This window comes from Suricata suricatta, chromosome 6 (genome assembly GCF_006229205.1).
Source record: "Suricata suricatta isolate VVHF042 chromosome 6, meerkat_22Aug2017_6uvM2_HiC, whole genome shotgun sequence".
In the NCBI taxonomy this organism is placed as follows: Eukaryota; Metazoa; Chordata; class Mammalia; order Carnivora; family Herpestidae; genus Suricata; species Suricata suricatta.
Window position 1 is genome coordinate 49,308,218 of NC_043705.1, and position 19,581 is coordinate 49,327,798.

Sequence of the window (19,581 nt, forward strand, 5' to 3'; positions counted from 1 at the left end):
GTTCTAGTGAAGTCTATCTTCTGGGCTGCAGACTGCCAGCTTGGGGTTGTATTCCCCTCACAAGGTAGAGGGAGTCTCTTTTATAAAGGCACTGTATCCATTCATGAGGGCTCCGTGTCATAACCTAATTAGTCCACTTCCTAATAGCATCACATTGGAGTTTAAGGTGTCGACATTTGAATTTCTTGTGGGGAGGGTGGTGGTGACATAGAGTATTGTTGCACTGTAGTGGGGTGGTAGTAACAATAGTTTTATATGCTACTGGATAGTTTCAGTTATTCCAAGTACATTGTATGTTCTTTCTACTTATCTCCAAACAGTACTAACTTGAAATTGTTTTCATGTGTATTTCAGCAAACCCAATCATTATGCACCAAGCAATGATATGTACGGTGGGGACATGCACGTCCGACCGATGCTGTCTCAGCCGGCGTATTCTTTCTACCCCGAAGACGAAATTCTTCACTTCTACAAATGGACCTCTCCTCCAGGAGTAATTCGGATTCTGTCTATGCTTGTGATCGTGATGTGCATTGCCATATTTGCCTGTGTCGCCTCCACGCTTGCCTGGGATAGAGGCTACGGAACTGGCATCCTCGGAGGTGGTATAGGCTACCCTTACGGAGGTGGCTTTGGTACCTACGGAACTGGCTACGGCTATGGTTACGGCTATGGTTACGGCTATGGAGGCTACACGGATCCAAGAGCGGCAAAAGGCTTCCTGCTGGCCATGGTTGCCTTTTGTTTCATTGCTGCCTTGGTGATCTTTGTTACCAGCGTTATAAGATCGGAAATCTCTAGAACAAGAAGATATTACTTGACTGTAATAATACTGAGTGCTATCCTGGGCATCATGATGTTTATTGCCACAATTGTCTATATAATGGGAGTCAACCCAACTGCCCAGGCTTCTGGGTCTCTCTACAGTTCACAGATATATGCTATCTGCAACCAGTTTTATACAGCGGGAAGTAGTGGACTCTACATGGATCAGTATCTGTATCACTACTGTGTGGTGGATCCCCAGGAGGTATGGAGGGTTTTCTCCCTGCCCTGCTTTGGGTAGAGGCTTTTGGGAGGCTTAATAGAATCACTTGGGGAACTTGTTAAAAGTCTTGGTAACAAGGGCTCACTCCTGTTTAAATCAGGATCTGGAGAGGGTATGGTGTTCTTATTAGGATATTACTAACGTACCATGTAGCTCATCCATTTAATATTGGGTTCAGTTATATTTAGTATTTTCAGAGTTATATATCCATCACTGTAATCAGTTTTAGAACATTTTCACTATCTCAGAAAGAAACCCCATGACACAATTAGTAATTTCTCTAATTGAGAATTTCTAATTTCTAATAGAGAAATGTCTCATTTCTCTAACCCTTCTCAGACCAAGGCAATCACTAATCCTATTCTATATTTTTGCCTCTTCTGGATATTTATTTTATATATACAGAATCACACAATATGTGGTCTGTTATGATTGGCTTCTTTTTTCTTAAGACCGTATTTATTTATTTATTTATTTATTTTAAAGTGTATTTAGAGAGAGAGAGAGAAGGTAAGAGAGGAAGAATAGAGGATCTGAGGTGAGCTCTGTGCTGACAACAGAGCCCCTGATGCGGGGCTTGAACTCAGGGACCCAGTGATCATTACCTGAGCCAAAGCTGGAGGCTTAACCACATGAACCACCCAGGCACCCAAGCTTCTTTCTTTTTTTAAAGTTTTATTTATTTAAGTAATCTCTACACCCAACGGGGGGCTTGAACTCATGGCGCTGGGATTAGGAGTCATACAGTCTCCTGAACGTGCCAGCTGGGTGTCCCTGTGATTGGCTCCTTTCAATTCACATTAATGTTTTCAAGGTTCATCCATGTTATAGCATGTTATGTCAGTTCCTTATCATTACTGAATAATAGTCCATTGTGTGGCCATACCATTGTTTATCTGTGCATCAGGTGATGGACATTCGGGGTGTTTCCACATTGGCTGTTCCGAATAATGCTCCGAACATTTGTGTACAAGTTCTTGTGTGAACTCATGTTTTAGTTTCTCTTCCTCTCTACCTAGGGATAGAATTGCTAGGTCTTAGGTTGTCTCTGTGGGTTTGTTTGTTTTTTTTATGTTCATTTATTTAGAGAGAGAGAGAAAATCCCAAGCAGGCTCCACACTGTCATCTCAAAGCCCAACATGGGGCTGTCTCTCCACGAACCATGAGATCATGACCTGAGTCGAAAGCAAGAGTCAGACACTTAACCGACTGAGCCACCCAGGGACTCCAGTGTCTCTGTGTTTAATCTCTTGAGGAACTGTTTTCTCAAGAGGTTGCACGACTTTACATTTACCAGAAATGTATGAGGATTGCAATTTCTGCGCATCCTCACCAACACTGTTTTGTCTGTTTGATTCTCTCCATGCTGATGGGTGTGAAGTTGCTCATCTTTATTTCCTGATGGACTTCTCATCTTTTTTTCCCCTGTTTTGTTTTTGTTTTTTCTCTCCTTCCACTAACTCAGGAATTCTCATTCCTTTACGTGAATGAGTCAGTCTTTTGGGGTTATGTCATCTCCAGTAACTATCATTATTTTGAAGACTGAAATGTTTTCCCTGCAAATGTAGATTTTCAGAATGTTTGTTGTTGGCATTCGAATGTATCTCTGGTAAATAGGGCTGAGGATTGGTATTCCTGTCTTTACCACATCTCCGTCTCTCTAGTCCTCTGAAGGCCCCCAACTTGTATTCACTGAAAAAGGATATCACTGTTGGATGGCTGCAGAGAGACCCACTTGTTACCTGTTAGCAGAATCCAGAGGGGGAGGAATTCTTTGTCACAGGGCCCTTTGTTGTAAGTACACAGAAGACTCCCAACAGAAACCACCTGCCAGACTAAATGAATCATTCATCTATTTTCTCTAATTTATAGCTTGGTTAGATCATGTCTGTCTAATTTGTGGCAAGGTGGATCCACTGTAGACTGGAATTTACATTCAGTATAAAAAGATTTGCCAAGCATGTGTTATGAACAAGATTATAAATGTGATTGGGTATTTAAAGCTACTTGAGAGGGGCACCTGGGTGTCTCAGTCGGTTAAGCGTCCGGACTTCTGCTCAGATCATGATGTCATGGTTTGTGAGATCAAGCCCCACATCAGGCTCTGTGCTGACAGCTCTGTGTCTCCCCCCACTTGTGCTCTGTCTCTGTCTCTCAGTAATAAATAAACATGAAAAAAAAGTAAGTAAAGCAACTTCTGAGAGGGACCCTTGGCTGGTTCAGTTGGTTAAGGTACTGACTTTAACTCAGGTCATGATCTCACAGCTCGTGAGTTTGAGCCCCGCGTTGGACTCTGTGCTGATGGCTCAGAGCCTGGAGCCTGCTTTAAATTCTGTGTCTCCCTTACTCTGTGCCCCTCTCCTGGTCTCAAAATAAACATTAAAAAAAATTTAAAGCTACTTCTGAGAGTAACATTTTTCAAGACCTTAGAAGTATACCAGTGATTGAGTTAATTTACTGGCCATTTTCATCTGTTTGTAAAAAAAAAAAAGCCACTTGGTGCTCAAGCTTTGGAACTAGATTTCTATAATTTAAAATGGGTTGGTGAGAGGACCTAACATTAAGCCTGTTCTGAGTATTGAGTTAAGTCACGTTGCTAACCTCCGCCCAACTGGCATGGACTACTTTTTATATTCCTAAAATGTAACCATTTATATCACACCACAGATATGTATGTGTAGGGCCTTAGTTATTTATTGAGAGTGGATTAGGATAAAGTAAACAATTAAAATCTAACTGTGGCAATATTTAATCTCTTTTTAGGCAATTGCCATTGTACTGGGGTTCATGGTTATTGTGGCTTTTGCTTTAATAATTTTCTTTGCTGTGAAAACTCGAAGTAAAATGGACCGGTATGACAAGTCGAATATTCTGTGGGACAAGGAACATGTTTATGATGAGCAGCCCCCCAATGTCGAAGAATGGGTAAGTGTTAAAAAAAAAAAAGCCTGTCTGGTCGCTTATTACCCACCCTGCTTTCTGTCTCTAAACTTGACTTGTAATGCTTTCTGAACCTCTGTTCTTAGAAGTTTTGTCTGTATCTGTTGCAAAAGTTGTGTCCTCCTCTTTTACTCGGAACTTTAAGATGGTATGATAAGTGGAAATTGTTTTACTGCAAGGTGAAAATCAGATTTCTGTTTTAAAGAAGTGTACCTAGACCCTGAAACAGAATGGCTTCTAAAGGAATTGTGCAGAAAGGACGTGGCATTTGAAAACAAACACCTCCTCCCCCTCCCCTTTTATTTTCCTGTTTATCCTTTTGGAGGGAAGCTCTTGCTCCAGATGCTTGCCGTCTTCGCTCAAGATTGGCAGTGATGTTTTGGAGTGGTAGCAGGTGGCATACGTTTAAACTTCTTACTTGGACGGGCGCCTGGTGGCTCAGTCGGTTGGGCCTCCGACTTCATCTCAGGTCAGATCTCACATTCGTGGGTTTGAGCCCTGCGTCAGGCTCTGTGCTGACAGCCAGCTCAGAGCCTGGGGCCTGCTTCCAGTTCTGTGCCTCCTTCTCTCTCTGCCCCTCCCCCTCTCATGCTCTGTCTCTCTCTGTATCAAAAATAAATAATAAAAAAAAAACATTAAACTTCTTACTTGGATAACAGCCTGGCAAATCACGGTGACTGATTCTGCATGGATGCTTACCTAAGAAAAACTCCAGTGAGGCAGAGAGAGATGGGAGCACTTTCCTTTCTGTGTATACTGTACTCCTCTTCCTACAAGTGTTTGTTAGTATCTCAGAAATGGGTGTTCCTGATACCTAACATGCCCTTAGTGATGTCTGCTCTGAGACTATTTCTCAGAAGTCCTGTTAGGATGCAGTTGGAAGCATCCCCAGAAACTAGCATCATAGGGCTCCTGGAGCAGATTAAAATGTTGCCATGAAAGTTAGACGAGAATCCTGGACACGGGTTCCAGGGTAGGTGTGTTCTGGCCAGTGGGAGTGGAGTGAAGAGGGCTGAGGGTGGGACCCGCTGGTCAGGGGAGGGCTGAAGACACTGCTCCTCGTGAAGGGCCCTTTAGATCTGGCAGCCTGTGTGTTTAATTTGAAGAAATGTAGATGAGATTTTCTTCTAGTTAGTTAAGGAGCCAAAATGAAGATCTTAGGAAAATCAGCAGGTGTGGTATGGATAGGCCACTGGGATGATAGTTCCTGTGTTCCTGACCTCTCCTTGAAGCTGGCTTGTTCATTCTTCCGCCCCATAAAATGTGAAGGTGTTAAGGACTGTTTTCTTTCGACCTTTAGCTCCAGGCAAGGCCACCTGTAGATGGAATAGGACAGTCTGTTGTGAACTATGAAGTAAATGTTTCGCTGGGAGTTTCTGGGTGTGTCAGTTTTCACTGGCTGTTGGATTTGTTTATTTAAGGTTTCGAGAGCCTAACAAAGAAACCTGACTCAAGAGAGACCAGGGCTGGTAATATTAGAGTTCCAGTGAACTTTGGCATCTTATCTGATTTTATTCTCCTGAAGTTTTAATCAGTTCTAGGTACTTTTGATAATTGGGCAAAAGATAGCCCTAACAGTTTATGGAGGTGATAATGATGATGAAGCAGGAAACACTTTGTTTTTTAAATTTTTATTTGAAACTTTTTAGATCTAATTTTTCATTTAGTTTTTATTTCTGTAAAGATTTTATTTTTTATTTTTTAAAAATTTTCAGAAGTTTATTTTATTTTGAGAGAGAGAGAGAGCGAGTGCACCTGTGGGTGAGTGGGAGAGGAGCAGAAGGAGAGAGAGAGACAGAATCCTAAGAGGGCTGCATGTGGTCCAGGCCACCTGGAACTCGACGCGGGGGTCGAACTCACCAACCATGAGATCGTGACCAAATCAAGATTTGGGTACTTAACTGACTGATCCACACAGGTACCCCAAGATTTTATTTTTAAGTAATCTCTGCACCCATCGTGGGGCTCGAACCCACCACCTCAGGATCAAAAGTTGAGTGGTCCACTGACGTAGCCAGCCAGGTGCCCCAGCACTTTACTTTTAAAAGGGCATTATTTGGGGTTACATATTTTTATTTGTTTAAAAAAATTTTTTAAGTGTTAATTTATTTTTGGGGCGCCTGAGTGGCTCAGTTGGTTGGGCTTCCAACTTCGGCTCAGGTCATGATCTCATGTTTGTGGGTTTGAGCCCATCAGGCTCTGTGCTGACAGCTCAGAGCCTGGAGCCTGCTTTGGATTCTGTCTCCTCCTCTCTCTTCCCCTCGGTTAAGTGTCTGACCCTTGAGTTCGGCTCAGGTCATGTCCTCATGGTTTGTGGGTAGCAGCCCTGCATCGGGCTCTGAGCTAACAATGAGGAGCCTGCTTGGGATTCTCTCGCCCTCTCTCTCTGTCCCTCTCCTGCTGGTGCTTAGGCTCTATTTCAAAATAACTACATAAACTTTTTTGAAAATTCTATTAAAAAATAGGATTTTACAGTGATGGGGAACACAGTCCTACTTCTTTGGATTCAGATTAAGAAGGTGCGGAGGGGTTGGGGATATTAAATAAAATATACCAGAAGAGTAACTAAGGGTGGAAGAATTTTCTTTATAGTTCATTGTATTTTCAAAATCTTTAGTTACCAATCAGATAAAATAAAATTTTTAAATACATAAATACATATATGGTTTTTTTTAAATTCAGAAAAAGTACCAACTACATCTAGAATTTGAGGACATAACAGAAAAAATAAACACCTGCAAATTTAATTAAAAGAACCTTCAAACATTTAATCTACAACAATGTTGGTATAAACTGAAGTGAATGACTGACTACAAAGGACCAGGTTAACACCCCAAACAGTGTGCAAACATGACCTGCTTATTTTATAAAGTACAAGATATCCAGAATGGGGAAGAGAAAAGAAAAACAACAACTTGAAAACTCCCTAGGAAGGCAGAGAAACCATAATGCTGGAGATTCAGCGACAGGAAATTATAGAGTCGCACATTTTCCCCACACATAATACTTAAAAGCTGAAACCTGCTTACAACTCCTAAGGTTCAACTTTTGAGGTATCTTTGCTCAGAGGTTTTGAAACTAGAGATTTTTAAATCCAGGAAAGGCAATAAGATCTAACAAATTAATGAATGTCTAGACCTACCCTAACATATAGAGAAGGAGTTAACTAATATTCAGTAGCTAATTAATTGTTCTTCTGGTAAGATCCTCACCCCCACCAAAAAACAAAACAAAATAAAACAATAAAAACCTTATTAACTAATATGGGGAGTATCTGGTCTCAGTTCTCTACAACTAGAATTCAAATTTTAATCCTCACTTAGTACAAATAATCAATGCTAGATTTTTTTTTGGTCATTATTTTAAACAGAGATTATTTTTATATTAAAAATATGTACACCCTTGGGGCGCCTGGGTAGCAGTTGGTTGAGTGGCCGACTTCGGCTCAGGTCATGATTTCACAGCATATGAGCTTGAGCTCATGGACCTCGACATATGACCTGAGCTGAAGTCGGATGCTTAACTGATTGAGTCACCTAAGCACCCCTAAAATCCTATTTTTTTTATTTAACATTATATTGTAGGCTTTTTATCACATCATTAAATATTCCTCAAAAACATTTTTGATATTGTTAATTTTATTCAAGTACAAGGTATATCTTTACACAAAGTATAGCAGGTACACTAATTTCATAGCATGTAAGTTTTTACACGTACACATACCTCAAAGAGATCAAGGCATTCCAGTGTCCATGATTTCCTCATGCACCTTCTCAGTGTCCCCTAGAGGGTGATAATCTCTCTCATTTTTGTCACATCAACTGGTTTTGCCCATTCTTGAACTTCATATATATGAAATTATGTACTATGTACTTTTGTGTCCACTTAATATAATGTCTGTGAGGTTCATTTATATTGTTGCATCTGTCAGCATGATACTGTTTTAGTTTTTGTATTTTTTGGCAAAGTAGAAACTTTTCTAAGTATCCCCCCCTTTTTTTTTTTTTAATTTTTTAATGTTTTTTGTTTATTTTTTGATAGAGAGAGAGAGAGACAGAGCATGAGAGGGGGAGGGGCAGAGAGAGAGAAGGAGACACAGAACCGGAAGCAGGCTCCAGGCTCCGAGCTAGCTGTCAGCACAGAGCCTGACGCGGGGCTCGAACCCACGAACGTGAGATCTGACCTGAGCCGAAGTCGGAGGCTTAACCGACTGAGCCACCCAGGCGCCCCAGTATCCCCTTTTTAAAAAAAAAAACAACCACCCTTGGTCAGAATTACAATGGAAAAAAAAAAAAAGGTTTTTCCCAAAGAGGTGAAAGACATCAATGATGAAAGAAATTGAAGATGACATAAAGAAAGACATTTCCGTGCTTGTGGATTGGAAGAATTAATATTGTTAAAATGCTTATACTTCCCGATGCAGTCTACGCATTTGATGCAATCACTATCAAAATAACACCAGCATTTTTCACAGAATTAGAACAATCTAACATTTGTATGGAACCACAAAAGACCCCAAATAGCGAAAGCATTCTTGAAAAGTAAAAGCTGTATATGAATCACAGTTCCATCCTCTACATTATGTTACAAAATGTAGTCATCAAAAGCAGCATGGTACTGGCACAGAAATGGACCTGTAGATCAATACAATAGGAGAGATAGCCCAGAAATAAACCCATGATTATATGGTCAGTTTATCTTCGACAAAGGAGGAAAGAATATGCAATGTGAAAAAGATGATCTCTTCCAAAAAATGATCTTGGGAAAACTGGACAGCTACATGCAAAGAATGAAGCTGGTTCACTTTCTTATATCATACACAAAAATAAACTCAGAATGGATTAAAGACCTAAATGTGAGACCTGAAACCATAAAAAATCTAGAAGCAAGCACAGTAATGTCTCTGACATCAGTTATAGGAACATTTTTCTAAATATGTCCCTAGAAACAAGGTAAACAAAAGCAAAAATAAATTATTGGGACTAATCAAAAATAAAAAGCTTCTGCGCAGGAAAGGATTAACAAAACTAAAAGGCAACCTGTGAAATAGAGTAAGATTTTTGCAAATGACACATCTGATAAAGGGTTAGTATCCAAAATAAAGAACTTAGAAATTCAACATCCAACAAACAAATAATCCAGTTTAAAAATGGGCAGAAGACATGAACAGACATTTCTCCCAAGAAGACATACAGTTGGCTAGCAGACATCTGAAAGGATGCTCAGCATCACTCATCATCAGGGAAAAAGAAATCGAAACTACCGTGAGCTATCACCTTACACCTGTCAGAATGGCTGACATCAACAGCACAAACCACAGATGCTGGGAAGGATGTGGAGAAATAGCAGCCCTCCTGCAAACTGGTGCGGACACTGCCGAAAGCAGCATGGAAGTTCCTCAAAAAGTTAAAAATAGAACTACCCCAGGATCTAGCAATTGCACTACTGGGTATTCACCTACCTAAAGAATATGAAAACACTAATTGAAAAAGGATACGTGTACCCTATGTTGATAGCAGCATAACAATATACATTTTTGGAGAAATATCTCCTTGCCATCCTTGGGTGCCCATTTGTGTGTTTTTTTTTTTTAAGGTACCTTTCTCCACCCTTTCCCTGCTCTTCTAGGTACTCCTCTTAGTTTTTTTTTTTCTAAAATTTTTTAATGTTTATTAATTATTGAGACAGAGAGAAACAGCATGAATGGGAGAGGGCAGAGAGAGAGGGAGGCACAGAATCTGAAGCAGGCTCCAGGCTCTGAGCTAGCTGTCAGCACAGAGCCTGACGCGGGGCTCGAACCCACAAACTGTGAAGTCATGACCTGAGCCAAAGCCAGATGCTTAACCAACTGAGCCACCCAGGCGCCCCTCTTCTTAGTTTCTTTTGATGTATTTCATTGGTTTATTTTGCAAAAACAAAACGAAAGAAATGCCTATTTACACAAAAGTTAGTGTAACTTTTCTGCCAGCACCTTGTCCCTTTTGCTTTCCAAAGCATCTTGATGAACTTTCATCCTGGTTTGATTCTACCATGATTTAATGTAACCAGTCTCTCATTGATGGTTACGTTTGCTATTTAGTACTACAACGACAGGATTTAAAGTCTTTGTATACCTTGTGTAAGTGTCTAGTTACTTCTCTAGGATAGATTTTTCTGAGTAGTATTACTGAGTGAGAGGATATATACATCTATATTTTTGATAAATATTGAGAAAGTGAATACTGACATTGCCTTTTAGAGTAGTTGTACCAGTTAACCCAGCCGTCAGTGATGTATGAAATTCTGGTTCCACACACCTTTTCTAGTAACATTCTGTGGTACAGAGTATTTGGCCAATCCCTGTTGTTATTTTTTTCAATTTTTGACTTTTTAAAATAATGGCTTTTGTTTGTGGTGGTTTGCAAGAAGGTCTTAATATGAAAATAGTACGTATTTATTGTAACAATACAAGCAATACAGGAAAAAGGAAGAAAGGGCACCTTGCTGGCTTAGTTGGTAGAGCATGTGGCTCTTGATCTCACAGTCATTAGTTCAAGCCCCAGCTGGGGGCATAAAGCCTACTTACTTACTTACTTTATTTATTTATTAAAAATTTTTTTTTAGTGTTTATGTGTTTTGAGAGAGGGAAAGAGACACCCACACAGAATTCGAAGCAGGCTCCAGGCTCTGATCTGTCAGTACAGAGCCCCACACAGGGCTCAAACTCATAAACTGTGAGCTCCAAAGTTGGGCACTTAACTGACTGAGTCACCCAAGTACCCCAAACCTACTTAATTTAAAAAAAGGGGGGGAAGTTCCCATCCTCTCCCTCTGTTTCCCACTGGGGAAGTGACTTTTAACAGATTTATATCCTTTTTCTATTCCTAGTGATTTCATACATTCTAAGACAGTCCTTTGTTCACGTCAGTGTAATTATTTGAGGTTAGCTACTTCTTATTGTTGTAGTGTGAATGCATCTCATCTCCCGGCTCCCCATCTTAGACTCCCTCCATGTGTATGGTCACAGACACAAAATCAGCACAGTATCGTAGAGTGGATGTGAAGTGTAGACTTGAGCCAAATTGCCTGAGTCATAATCCAGCCCTGCCAGTTGATTTTGTGAGACCTGGCAAGGTCTTTCATGTCTCTACTTGAGCTTGTGCATCTCTAAAATGGGGATGATAATTGTATCTTTGTGGGTTTGTTACAATGAGTTAAATTTGTAAAATACTTAAAATAATTAAGTCAGTTGGTACATAACCTATTTACCTCGTTGCTTTTAGCAGCTGTGTTGTATTACACAGTATGACGATACCATGAATCATTCCCCCTTGTTCATGGACATTTCAGTTGTTTCCAGTTGTTTTGTCTTAGAGATAACGGTGCAGTGAACATTCTTAAACCTGTCTTCATGCACCCCTTGTTAGTATTTGTATAAGATTTCTAAAAGTGTTCATCAAGTGTGCAAATTTTGTATTTTGTTAGGTACTACTAAACTGCCTTGTTTTTCTTCTTGTTTGTTTATTTTTGAGAGAGAGAGCACAAGCAAGGGAGGGGCACAGAGAGAGGGAGGGAGCTACAAAGTCTGAAGCTGGCTCCAGGCTCCATGCTGTTGGCATAGAGCCCAACATGGGGCTCGAACCCACGAGCCGTGAGATTATGACCTGAGCTGAAGTCAGACAACTGACTGAGCCACCCAGGTGCCCCCAAATTGCCTTGTTTTTCAACAGTATATGAGAGTGCTCATTTCTCAACGTCCTTGCCCTGCTCTGGACATTGCCAGTCTAATGTTTATCAATATCACAAGTGAAGATTGGGTTTTATTTTAACTTTAACAATTCTGTGATCCAGCATATTTCCTCTTGAGTTTTTCATGTTATTGCTCCATCTAAGCCCAGCCTGGGAAGGGGCCCTGATCAGGCTTGGGTCAGGTCACCATCTGTACACTAGCCTGCTGTGCTCAAGGGATGGCCCTCGTCACATAACATGGCAGATGGCATTTCCCACAGTTACCGTGTGGATAGGGAGATGGTTTGTCGAGAAGCAGTGCTCCGTGAACCGGACGCACTGCATGAACTAACTGTAATTGCCCTCTTGGTTTTGGTAACACCTGGACATCTAGCGAGGTTCACATTCCGAGTGCCTTTGGAATAGCTCGGGATGACTTTCTGAGCAGCTCTGAGTGTGCCTGCTCTACCCCAGCGCCCCTCTCTACTCTGTTGCTCCTCCTGGGAGGGTGCCATGCTGCTCAGATCCCTTTGGGCCCCTGCTTGAGCTGGCTTCTTACCAGTGCAGCGGACTGTGGTCTGAGGAGCTGTGTGCTGGCAGAACACCGAGAGTGCCAGGGGGGCCCTGTTCAGCCATGGTGCCAGAGCTGAGGTGGCAAGGACTAATACTCATTAGCCTGTGAAGATGAGTGCTTCCTGTTGATCTTTGTGCTCAGATCTCTCTTCCCCCACCCACACTTTCAGAAGGTCATAAATATAAATATCAAGACATACGGACTATTTCCCTTTAGAGTAAATACGTATAAGTGGGGCCTGGCTTTGGAAAAGCACACGCCAATGGTAAATATTAAAGCGTTGATTGTTAGACATGTGCCCTTGAGGTTAGGTTTTATTGATACCTAGTGTTCTCGTGCAATAGGAACAAAGTTACGAACCTCAGTTTCAGGTGCTCCTGTGAATAACTTTTGATTTGGTTTTGGTAAAGTGAAACAATTTGAGAGAGGTCTGGGACCTTAGGATGAGGTCCTCCAGTCTACCTCAGTGACCTTCCCTTCCGTCAGCTGGGGGTCCGTCAGGTGCACATGCTAATAAGGTGACTGCCAGGGTGGTGACATAGCGGGTCGGGAATAGACAGCTCTTGTTCAGACTACTTTCTCAGTGCTCTTGACAGTGTAGTCTGTCAAGCTGACTCAGGTTTGAGCTTCACATTTTTAATTTTGGCAACAAAGCTAAAAAAAAATCACAGTAAAAGAAAGAAAGGAACCAGCATTTCCTAAGTAACCATTCTAGGCTAGCTGCTTTATACATGATTATTATCGTAACTGCAATTCTGACAGTGCTGGCACTCTTCTCGAAGGAGAGACTGAGGTTTGCAGAGGGTTTGTCTCAAAACTGACATCCTAATCAGCAGGATAAGTTTGCCTTATAACTTGTGTTTTTGGGTCTGTTGTTTTTCCTCTGAAACCTTCTGAGCCTTAGTTTTCTTTGCCAGCAGAATTGGGGGAAATAGCACTTAGATACTAAAACTAACAGATTAAAATGAGGTATACATGTGCAAGGTGCTTATCTACTGCAAACTAGCTTACCCGTTCTCGGCTACTATTTCCTGCAAGGCTCCTAATGTGCACCCTTTTTCTTGTTATGCCACTTGATCTGTTTCAGAAGCAAGAATAGAGTAAGTGTGGAGAGAACATGCCATTGACTTATTTCTCCATTGTTATCAAGTAGCAAATGAAGTTGTTACACAATACAGTGTTTCTAAGTACTTAAGTCTAAAGGCCAACTTTGTTATCTAGGTAGTCTTATTTCTAGAAATGTGTAAGGTTTTGACATGGTGATGCAACACTGATGGAGCATTGTTTTCTGCGCTTACCTGTCAGGATAGGGAGGATGATCTGGCTGGGTGTAGGGACAGGGACGGGGTCCCTGCCCTTCATGGAGAGCATTGGGTGCTTTTGGTTTCTTTGGACTCTGATGAAGGAAATCAATTTGCCCTGAGGTGGTTTTATGTGTTAATTTAATAGGTTCTTCATATATAAGTGAAAATAAAGGTTTTGTCTACAGAGAAGCTGATGCTGTCATGAGGAAAGGATTTATCGGGCACACCTGGGTGGCTCAGTTGGTTAAGCTGTCCACCGTTTGTGGGTTCGAGCCCTGTGCCTCGATCTGTGCTGACAGCTCAGAGCCTGGAGGCTGCTTTGGATTCTGTGTCTCCCTCTCTCTCTGTCTCTCCCCCACTCACACTCTGTCTCTCTTTCTCAAAAATAAATGAACTTTAAAATTTTTAGAAAAGGGGGGTGCTTAGGTCAGGACCAGCACATAATTTATTAATACACAGTTAATATTAGCTAGAGTGATAATTGTCAGTGTCTGCACTGAGAGCTGGAATAAGGAAGCTTGGGTAAGAGTACCCAAAATATAAATCCATTTAATATCGGTTCCTTTAGTTTAATCTTCTCCTTATTTGTAAGTTTGCCACAGAGAAATTAACAAAGGCTTCTCGGAAGGTCACAGGCATGCTCTGCATGTTATCTCCCTGCACACAGGAATGGGGAGGCAGGTGGGTGTGGGGCAGGTGACTAGGACCGGGTGGTGGTGGTGGTAATCAGAGTTAGACATCTGAAGAAACTTGGACGCCTTTTAAATCTTCAACCAGTGCCAGCATTCTTTACTGTACGAGTAGTCCTGCGGGCTGCTGACCATCAGGATACTACGTTCTCACCCCGGGAATGATTGTGCTGTTATCTGTGGCCTCACAGGGGATGAAATGGAACAAAAGCGGATGTGGCCTACCTGTCTGCTGACCCAGCACGCAGCAGCGTGGAGTACAGAAAGCCCTGTCTGTCCCAGCACCACCGTCAGTGGAAAGGGGTTGGCGGGCGGGCCAAGGCATCCTGTAGAGCCAGTTTAGAGAGTTGTAATGAACGCTGAGGGGGGAGGTGGAAGGCTGCTAGCACTAGTGCATGTGTCTGTGACAGTCTGGAAGCAGAGTCCCGGGTTCCCAGCACTACAGTTCGTGCTGAGTTAACAGTAGGTATCCTGGTGTAAGCGGGCAGTTGTCCGTGGCGTGGAGGAAAGCTGTGTCCTCCCTCATCCATTCTCAAACCCTGGCAAGCCTCAGCGTCACCTGCAGGGCTGGTGAAAACAGCCTGTTTGACCCCACCTCCATGGTTTCTCATTTTCAGGACTGGGGCGGGGGAATTTGTGAGTCTAACAAGTTCTCAGGTCAAGGTGATGTTACTGGTCTGGGGACCACACTTTGAGAACAACTGTTCTTCTTTTTTTTTTTTTTAATGTTTTTATTTTATTTTGAGAAAGAGACAGAGTGTGAACAGAGGGAGGGGCAGAGAGAGAGGGAGACACAGAATCTGAAACAGGCTCCAGGCTCTGAGCTGTCAGCACAGAAGCCTGATGTGGGCCTCGAACCGATGGACTGTGAGATCACGACCTGAGCCAAAGTCGGATGCTTAACCGACTCAGCCACCCAGGCGCCCCAAGAACCACTGTTCTTTAGAGCCAAGCTGCAGCTGGAACACTGCAAGCCCAGAGAGCTTTTGAGTTAAGATGAGGCCTTTTCCAACCCGCGGCATACTTAGAAAATGGTATTGTCGTAGTGTAATAGAGTAAACTGAAAGGGGTTTTGGATCCCCAGTTGTTGACTCACCACAGGCTCTGAGGACCAAGGTGTTCTGTGCCTTGGGGTACATCTGTTGGAGTGTGCTGGCACATGCTACATTATGTATTAAAATAGAGTCTGTGCCATGATTTCTGTTTCAAGGCAAGGGGGCCTAGAAAGAGAGATCACATACTGAGTGTGAAGTTTCTCCACTGCACCCTCTGCCAAAGCCCCACAACTCCGTGACTCTGAGGGAACTGCAGAATTCATCTTGGCTGGTGTGTGTTAGTACTTCCCTGAGGGCAGCATGCATTTGGGTAAGGGAACCTTGTGTTTGCTAAATCCTCAGTGCTGTGTGATTAACATGAATTAACCAGACTTTGCTCAAGGCTCGTTTGTTCGTGATCTCTTCATTTGTGGGATTTGTCCATTGGGGAGCATCCGCCTTCACACAACCACTAGTGGAGAAACGTCTGAGGGTACTTTCCTCAAGGCAATTTTGAGGTTCTTGTTGAGGGAGCATCTGTGAGTATGAAATAACAGCAAACAGGAAGAACGAGTTGGACCACTTACTGTTCTGAGAACTTGTAGTGCAAGGGAAGGGGGACCTCAGGTTGTAAAAACGGGCGATGGTACTTTGAGATTACAGTGCTCTTCCCTCTGATGTCTGATGTGTTTCTCCACTTCATAATTACCAAGCAGGAAAAGCCTTTCTGTTTCCCTTGTGAGGGTGGTGTTCCTACGCTCTGTTCTAAACAAAGGCACCTGGTGACAAAGCACGTATTCATTTTAGATTTTGTGTTTTGGTTTTGAGAGAAAGAGAGAGAAACCAAGCAAGCAGGTGTAGAGGGTGGGAACGTTGGGGGGACAGAGAGAGAAGGAGGGAGAAAGAATCCTAAGCAGGCTCCACACTGTCAGCACAGAGCCCACTGTGCGGCTCGAACCCATGAACTGTAAGATCATGACCTGAGCTGAAACCAGGCTTTGGATACTTAACCACCTGAGCCACCCAGGTGGCCCAGTATGTATTCATTTTAATTTTCAAGTCAACTTAATTAATAGTAATTTTGTGTCAAAAGCTGCTCTATAAGTGTTAGTCTAATAGATGAGTAAAACTTCAGATGGACTCATGTCATATCCCAGTGGGGTGTGGTGGGGAGCGAAGGCACTAAGAGTGGTTCCTTTTGTTATAGAGAATCGTTAGTGCCTGGAGAATATGAGTATGTTGTGCCAGGAAGAGCTGGTTTGGGCTCAGGTGGATGAGGGTTCCAGTCCTCCCTCTACCAATGGACCTTGAGCAAATTAATTTAACCTTGGAGGCTCAATTTCCTCATCTGAAAATGGAGATAATCCTATCTCACCAAGCAGTGATGAGGAATAGACAAAGTCAGATTTCATAGGCACTTGGTTGATACTCAAACACATGAACTTTCCCTTTCGTTCTTAGAGGTAGATGACTTTTGTCGCATTGCTACCACCAGTTGGATGCAGGTCTAGCCTGATTCATTTTTGTTGGGTGAATTAGGAATGAAGATAGGATGAAGAGAAAAGTGGGGGGTGGCTGTCATTGCGCCTTTTTGGTTGTACTAATTCCAAATGACATTGATTTGCATGGAGAGAAGGGTTTCCCCACACTTAGTTTTGGGGAGAAGAAGGTTTTCTTTCTTTTGAAAAAGACTTTTTTTTTTAATGTTTTTATTTTTGAGAGAGAGACAAGAGTGGGGGGATTGGGGCCAGAGAGCAGGGGAGACCTAGAATCCAACAGCAGGCTCCAGGAGCTAAGCCGTTATCACAGACCAACGTGGGGCTCAAACCCATGAATCTCAAGATCATGACCTGAGCCGAAGTCTGATGCTTAACGGACTGAGCCACCCAGTTGCCCCTAGAAAGTTTTCTTTCAATCCTACCTAAAAGTTTTTAACCTTTTTATGGCATCTGTGACTTCAAGGAGTCAGGGTCAGGGGGCTGCTCGGGAGTCCACAGAGGCACGCATGAGGGTGGACATGGCTTTGTGAGGTGAGGAAATCACAGTGAGGAGGGACAGGTGTTTGGAGCTCAGCCCATCTGGGGACTCGCTCTTTGTGTACCTCTTGGCACCCCACAGGGATTTAGGATGTTTTCATGAACTCTCCAAGGAGTGTTAGATGTTATTTGTTACCAAGATTTTTTTCATAAGTGTGTGATCAGAACTCCTCTGATAATTAAATTTTAAATAAAAATTTCTCCTCATTATAATGACCTCTTGTGACAATCTTTTGAAATGACTTGATTTGAATGTATTTCGTTTTGACATTTCAGAAGCACTTTAGTTCTTTCTTGATTGTAATATGAATCTTAGTGAATCTGCCCTGTGTATTGCCCTAAATTAATTCATTGTATTCTGTTAACATGGTCTGTGTGAGTACTTGTCCTTTTTTTAAATGTTTTTTTAATGTTATTTATTTATTTTGAGAGACAGAAGGAGACAGTGCGAGCAGGGGAGGGTCAGAGAGAGAGAGAGACTCCCACCTGGCCCCGGAGTCCCCTGGGCTTCAGAGCTGCATCTCTGGCCATGATGGACTCTTCATACTTTCTTTCCCATCAGTAATTAAAAGACAAATCTTTTCGACTTCTTGTGTTTACTCTGCTTTCTTTGGACCCTGATTTCTTAGAGCTTTTCTGAAGTTACTGGAGGAAAATTGTTCACCATTTGCTGTATAGCATTAAGCCTCATTTTTCTCTGGTTCTAAAGCTTTATAAAATTACTATGGTCCTTAGAGTGATTGGTTTTGTTTGTTTGCTTGTTTTAAAGAACTTTAGCTTAGGGCACCTGGGTGGCTCAGTCAGTTAAGCGTCTTTGGCCCAGGTCATGATCTCACCATATGGGAGTTCAAACCCCACATCAGGCTCGCTGCTGTCAGTGCAGACCCTGCTTCAGATCCTCTGTCCTTCTCTCTGGCCCTCCCCGTCTCCTCCCCTCTTAAAAATAAATAAAACATTAAAAAAAGAACTTGAACGACATCATCAGGTTTTGTGGGCTGGCTGGGCTCTCTATCCGCAGTAGAGTGAAGCCCAGGAATCCCTTTGCTCACACCAGGCACACAGGCTGGGGACTTCTGGTATAAATCACTAATACCTGGTCAGTCCCTAGTGGGGCTTCCCCTCTTCTGTCCTTTGAAAGTAGCAGGTTTATACTCAGTTTGCAATGGTACTATGAGAAAAGCAGTATTTTAGCTTCTTTGGGAAAAATGAAGCATAAAAAGGAAACAAGTACCATACTCCTTGTTTCACAGATACATTTGCCTCAGCCTCTAGATTCTTAACGTCCTTTTTTAAGGACAAAAACTGACGCTTATTCATCTTTGGGTCTGGCTGGGGATTTTTTTTTTCTAAATCTGCAATGCATCATAAATTTGCATGCCACTCTTGCACAGTGGCCATATTAATAATTAATCTTCCCTGCATTGTTCTAACTTTAGTTGTGTTCTGCCAAAGCAAGCACTGCCTTGGAATTTTTTGTGTATATGTGTAAAAAAAAAAAAGGTTTAAGAAATAGGAGCCCTGTGCTGGAGGGTAAAGTTGGTCAGGCTAGTCCAGTTCTGCTGAGTCTAACAGATAAAGGTCAGTTCAGAGCAGCTCATTTGAGAAGATGTTTGAATATACACAGTGTAGAAGTACAGCAGTAATAAATGGGGGAGCCTTTCTGTAACAACTCTGGGCTCCTGATTTTGTGCCAGGGACCATGCCGGGCTCTGGAACCCAAAAAGGAAGAAGGTAGGAGTCTGCCCCAGTAGCGATGGTGGGATGTCACAGAAGCTTCTGCGTGAGCGGTGTACTTAAATCCCACGTTACCATTTACGAGGTGTAGGCCCTTGGGAAAGTTGTCATAGCTTCCTCATTTCTAAAATCACCTGTAAGGCTGAGCCTACTACACGATCTGTCAGTTCATTGTTGGGCACGTTGTGAGCTGGCAGGCGGTGGTGGCTTTAGGAACAGTGCACTGCCCACTGGAGTCCGAGATCATGGGAGCAAGCCATCCCGCTGCGTGGGAGCAGCTGTTCCGCAGCGCACCAGGGCTCTGGTGGGAGGCTTATGTGCACAGGTGTTCACGGAGATAGGACAGATGGGTGCCTCCCCCAGCAGAGGCATGGGTGGAAGGCCTCCAGGGAGGAATGAGCCAAGACTTGAAGCCCAATTAAGGATCACCTGGCAAGGAAAGGGGAAGGACCTTCCATTCCAGGCAGAAGAAGTTTATAAGGACACCCAGGCACTTTTTTTTTTTTGGTAAGGTT

General features: G+C 42.6%; 1 protein-coding gene across 3 annotated transcripts in view; it reads left to right on the forward strand.

The window, feature by feature from the left end:
- OCLN (occludin) overlaps positions 1 to 19,581 on the forward strand; it is a 53,041-nt gene that overhangs the window by 13,958 nt on the left and 19,502 nt on the right. For all 3 annotated transcript variants that reach the window (XM_029941342.1, XM_029941341.1, XM_029941343.1), the window contains 2 exons: positions 355 to 1,030; positions 3,812 to 3,973. In XM_029941342.1, the coding sequence (XP_029797202.1) occupies positions 355 to 1,030; positions 3,812 to 3,973 (838 nt within the window). The remainder of the gene's footprint in view (positions 1 to 354; positions 1,031 to 3,811; positions 3,974 to 19,581) is intronic.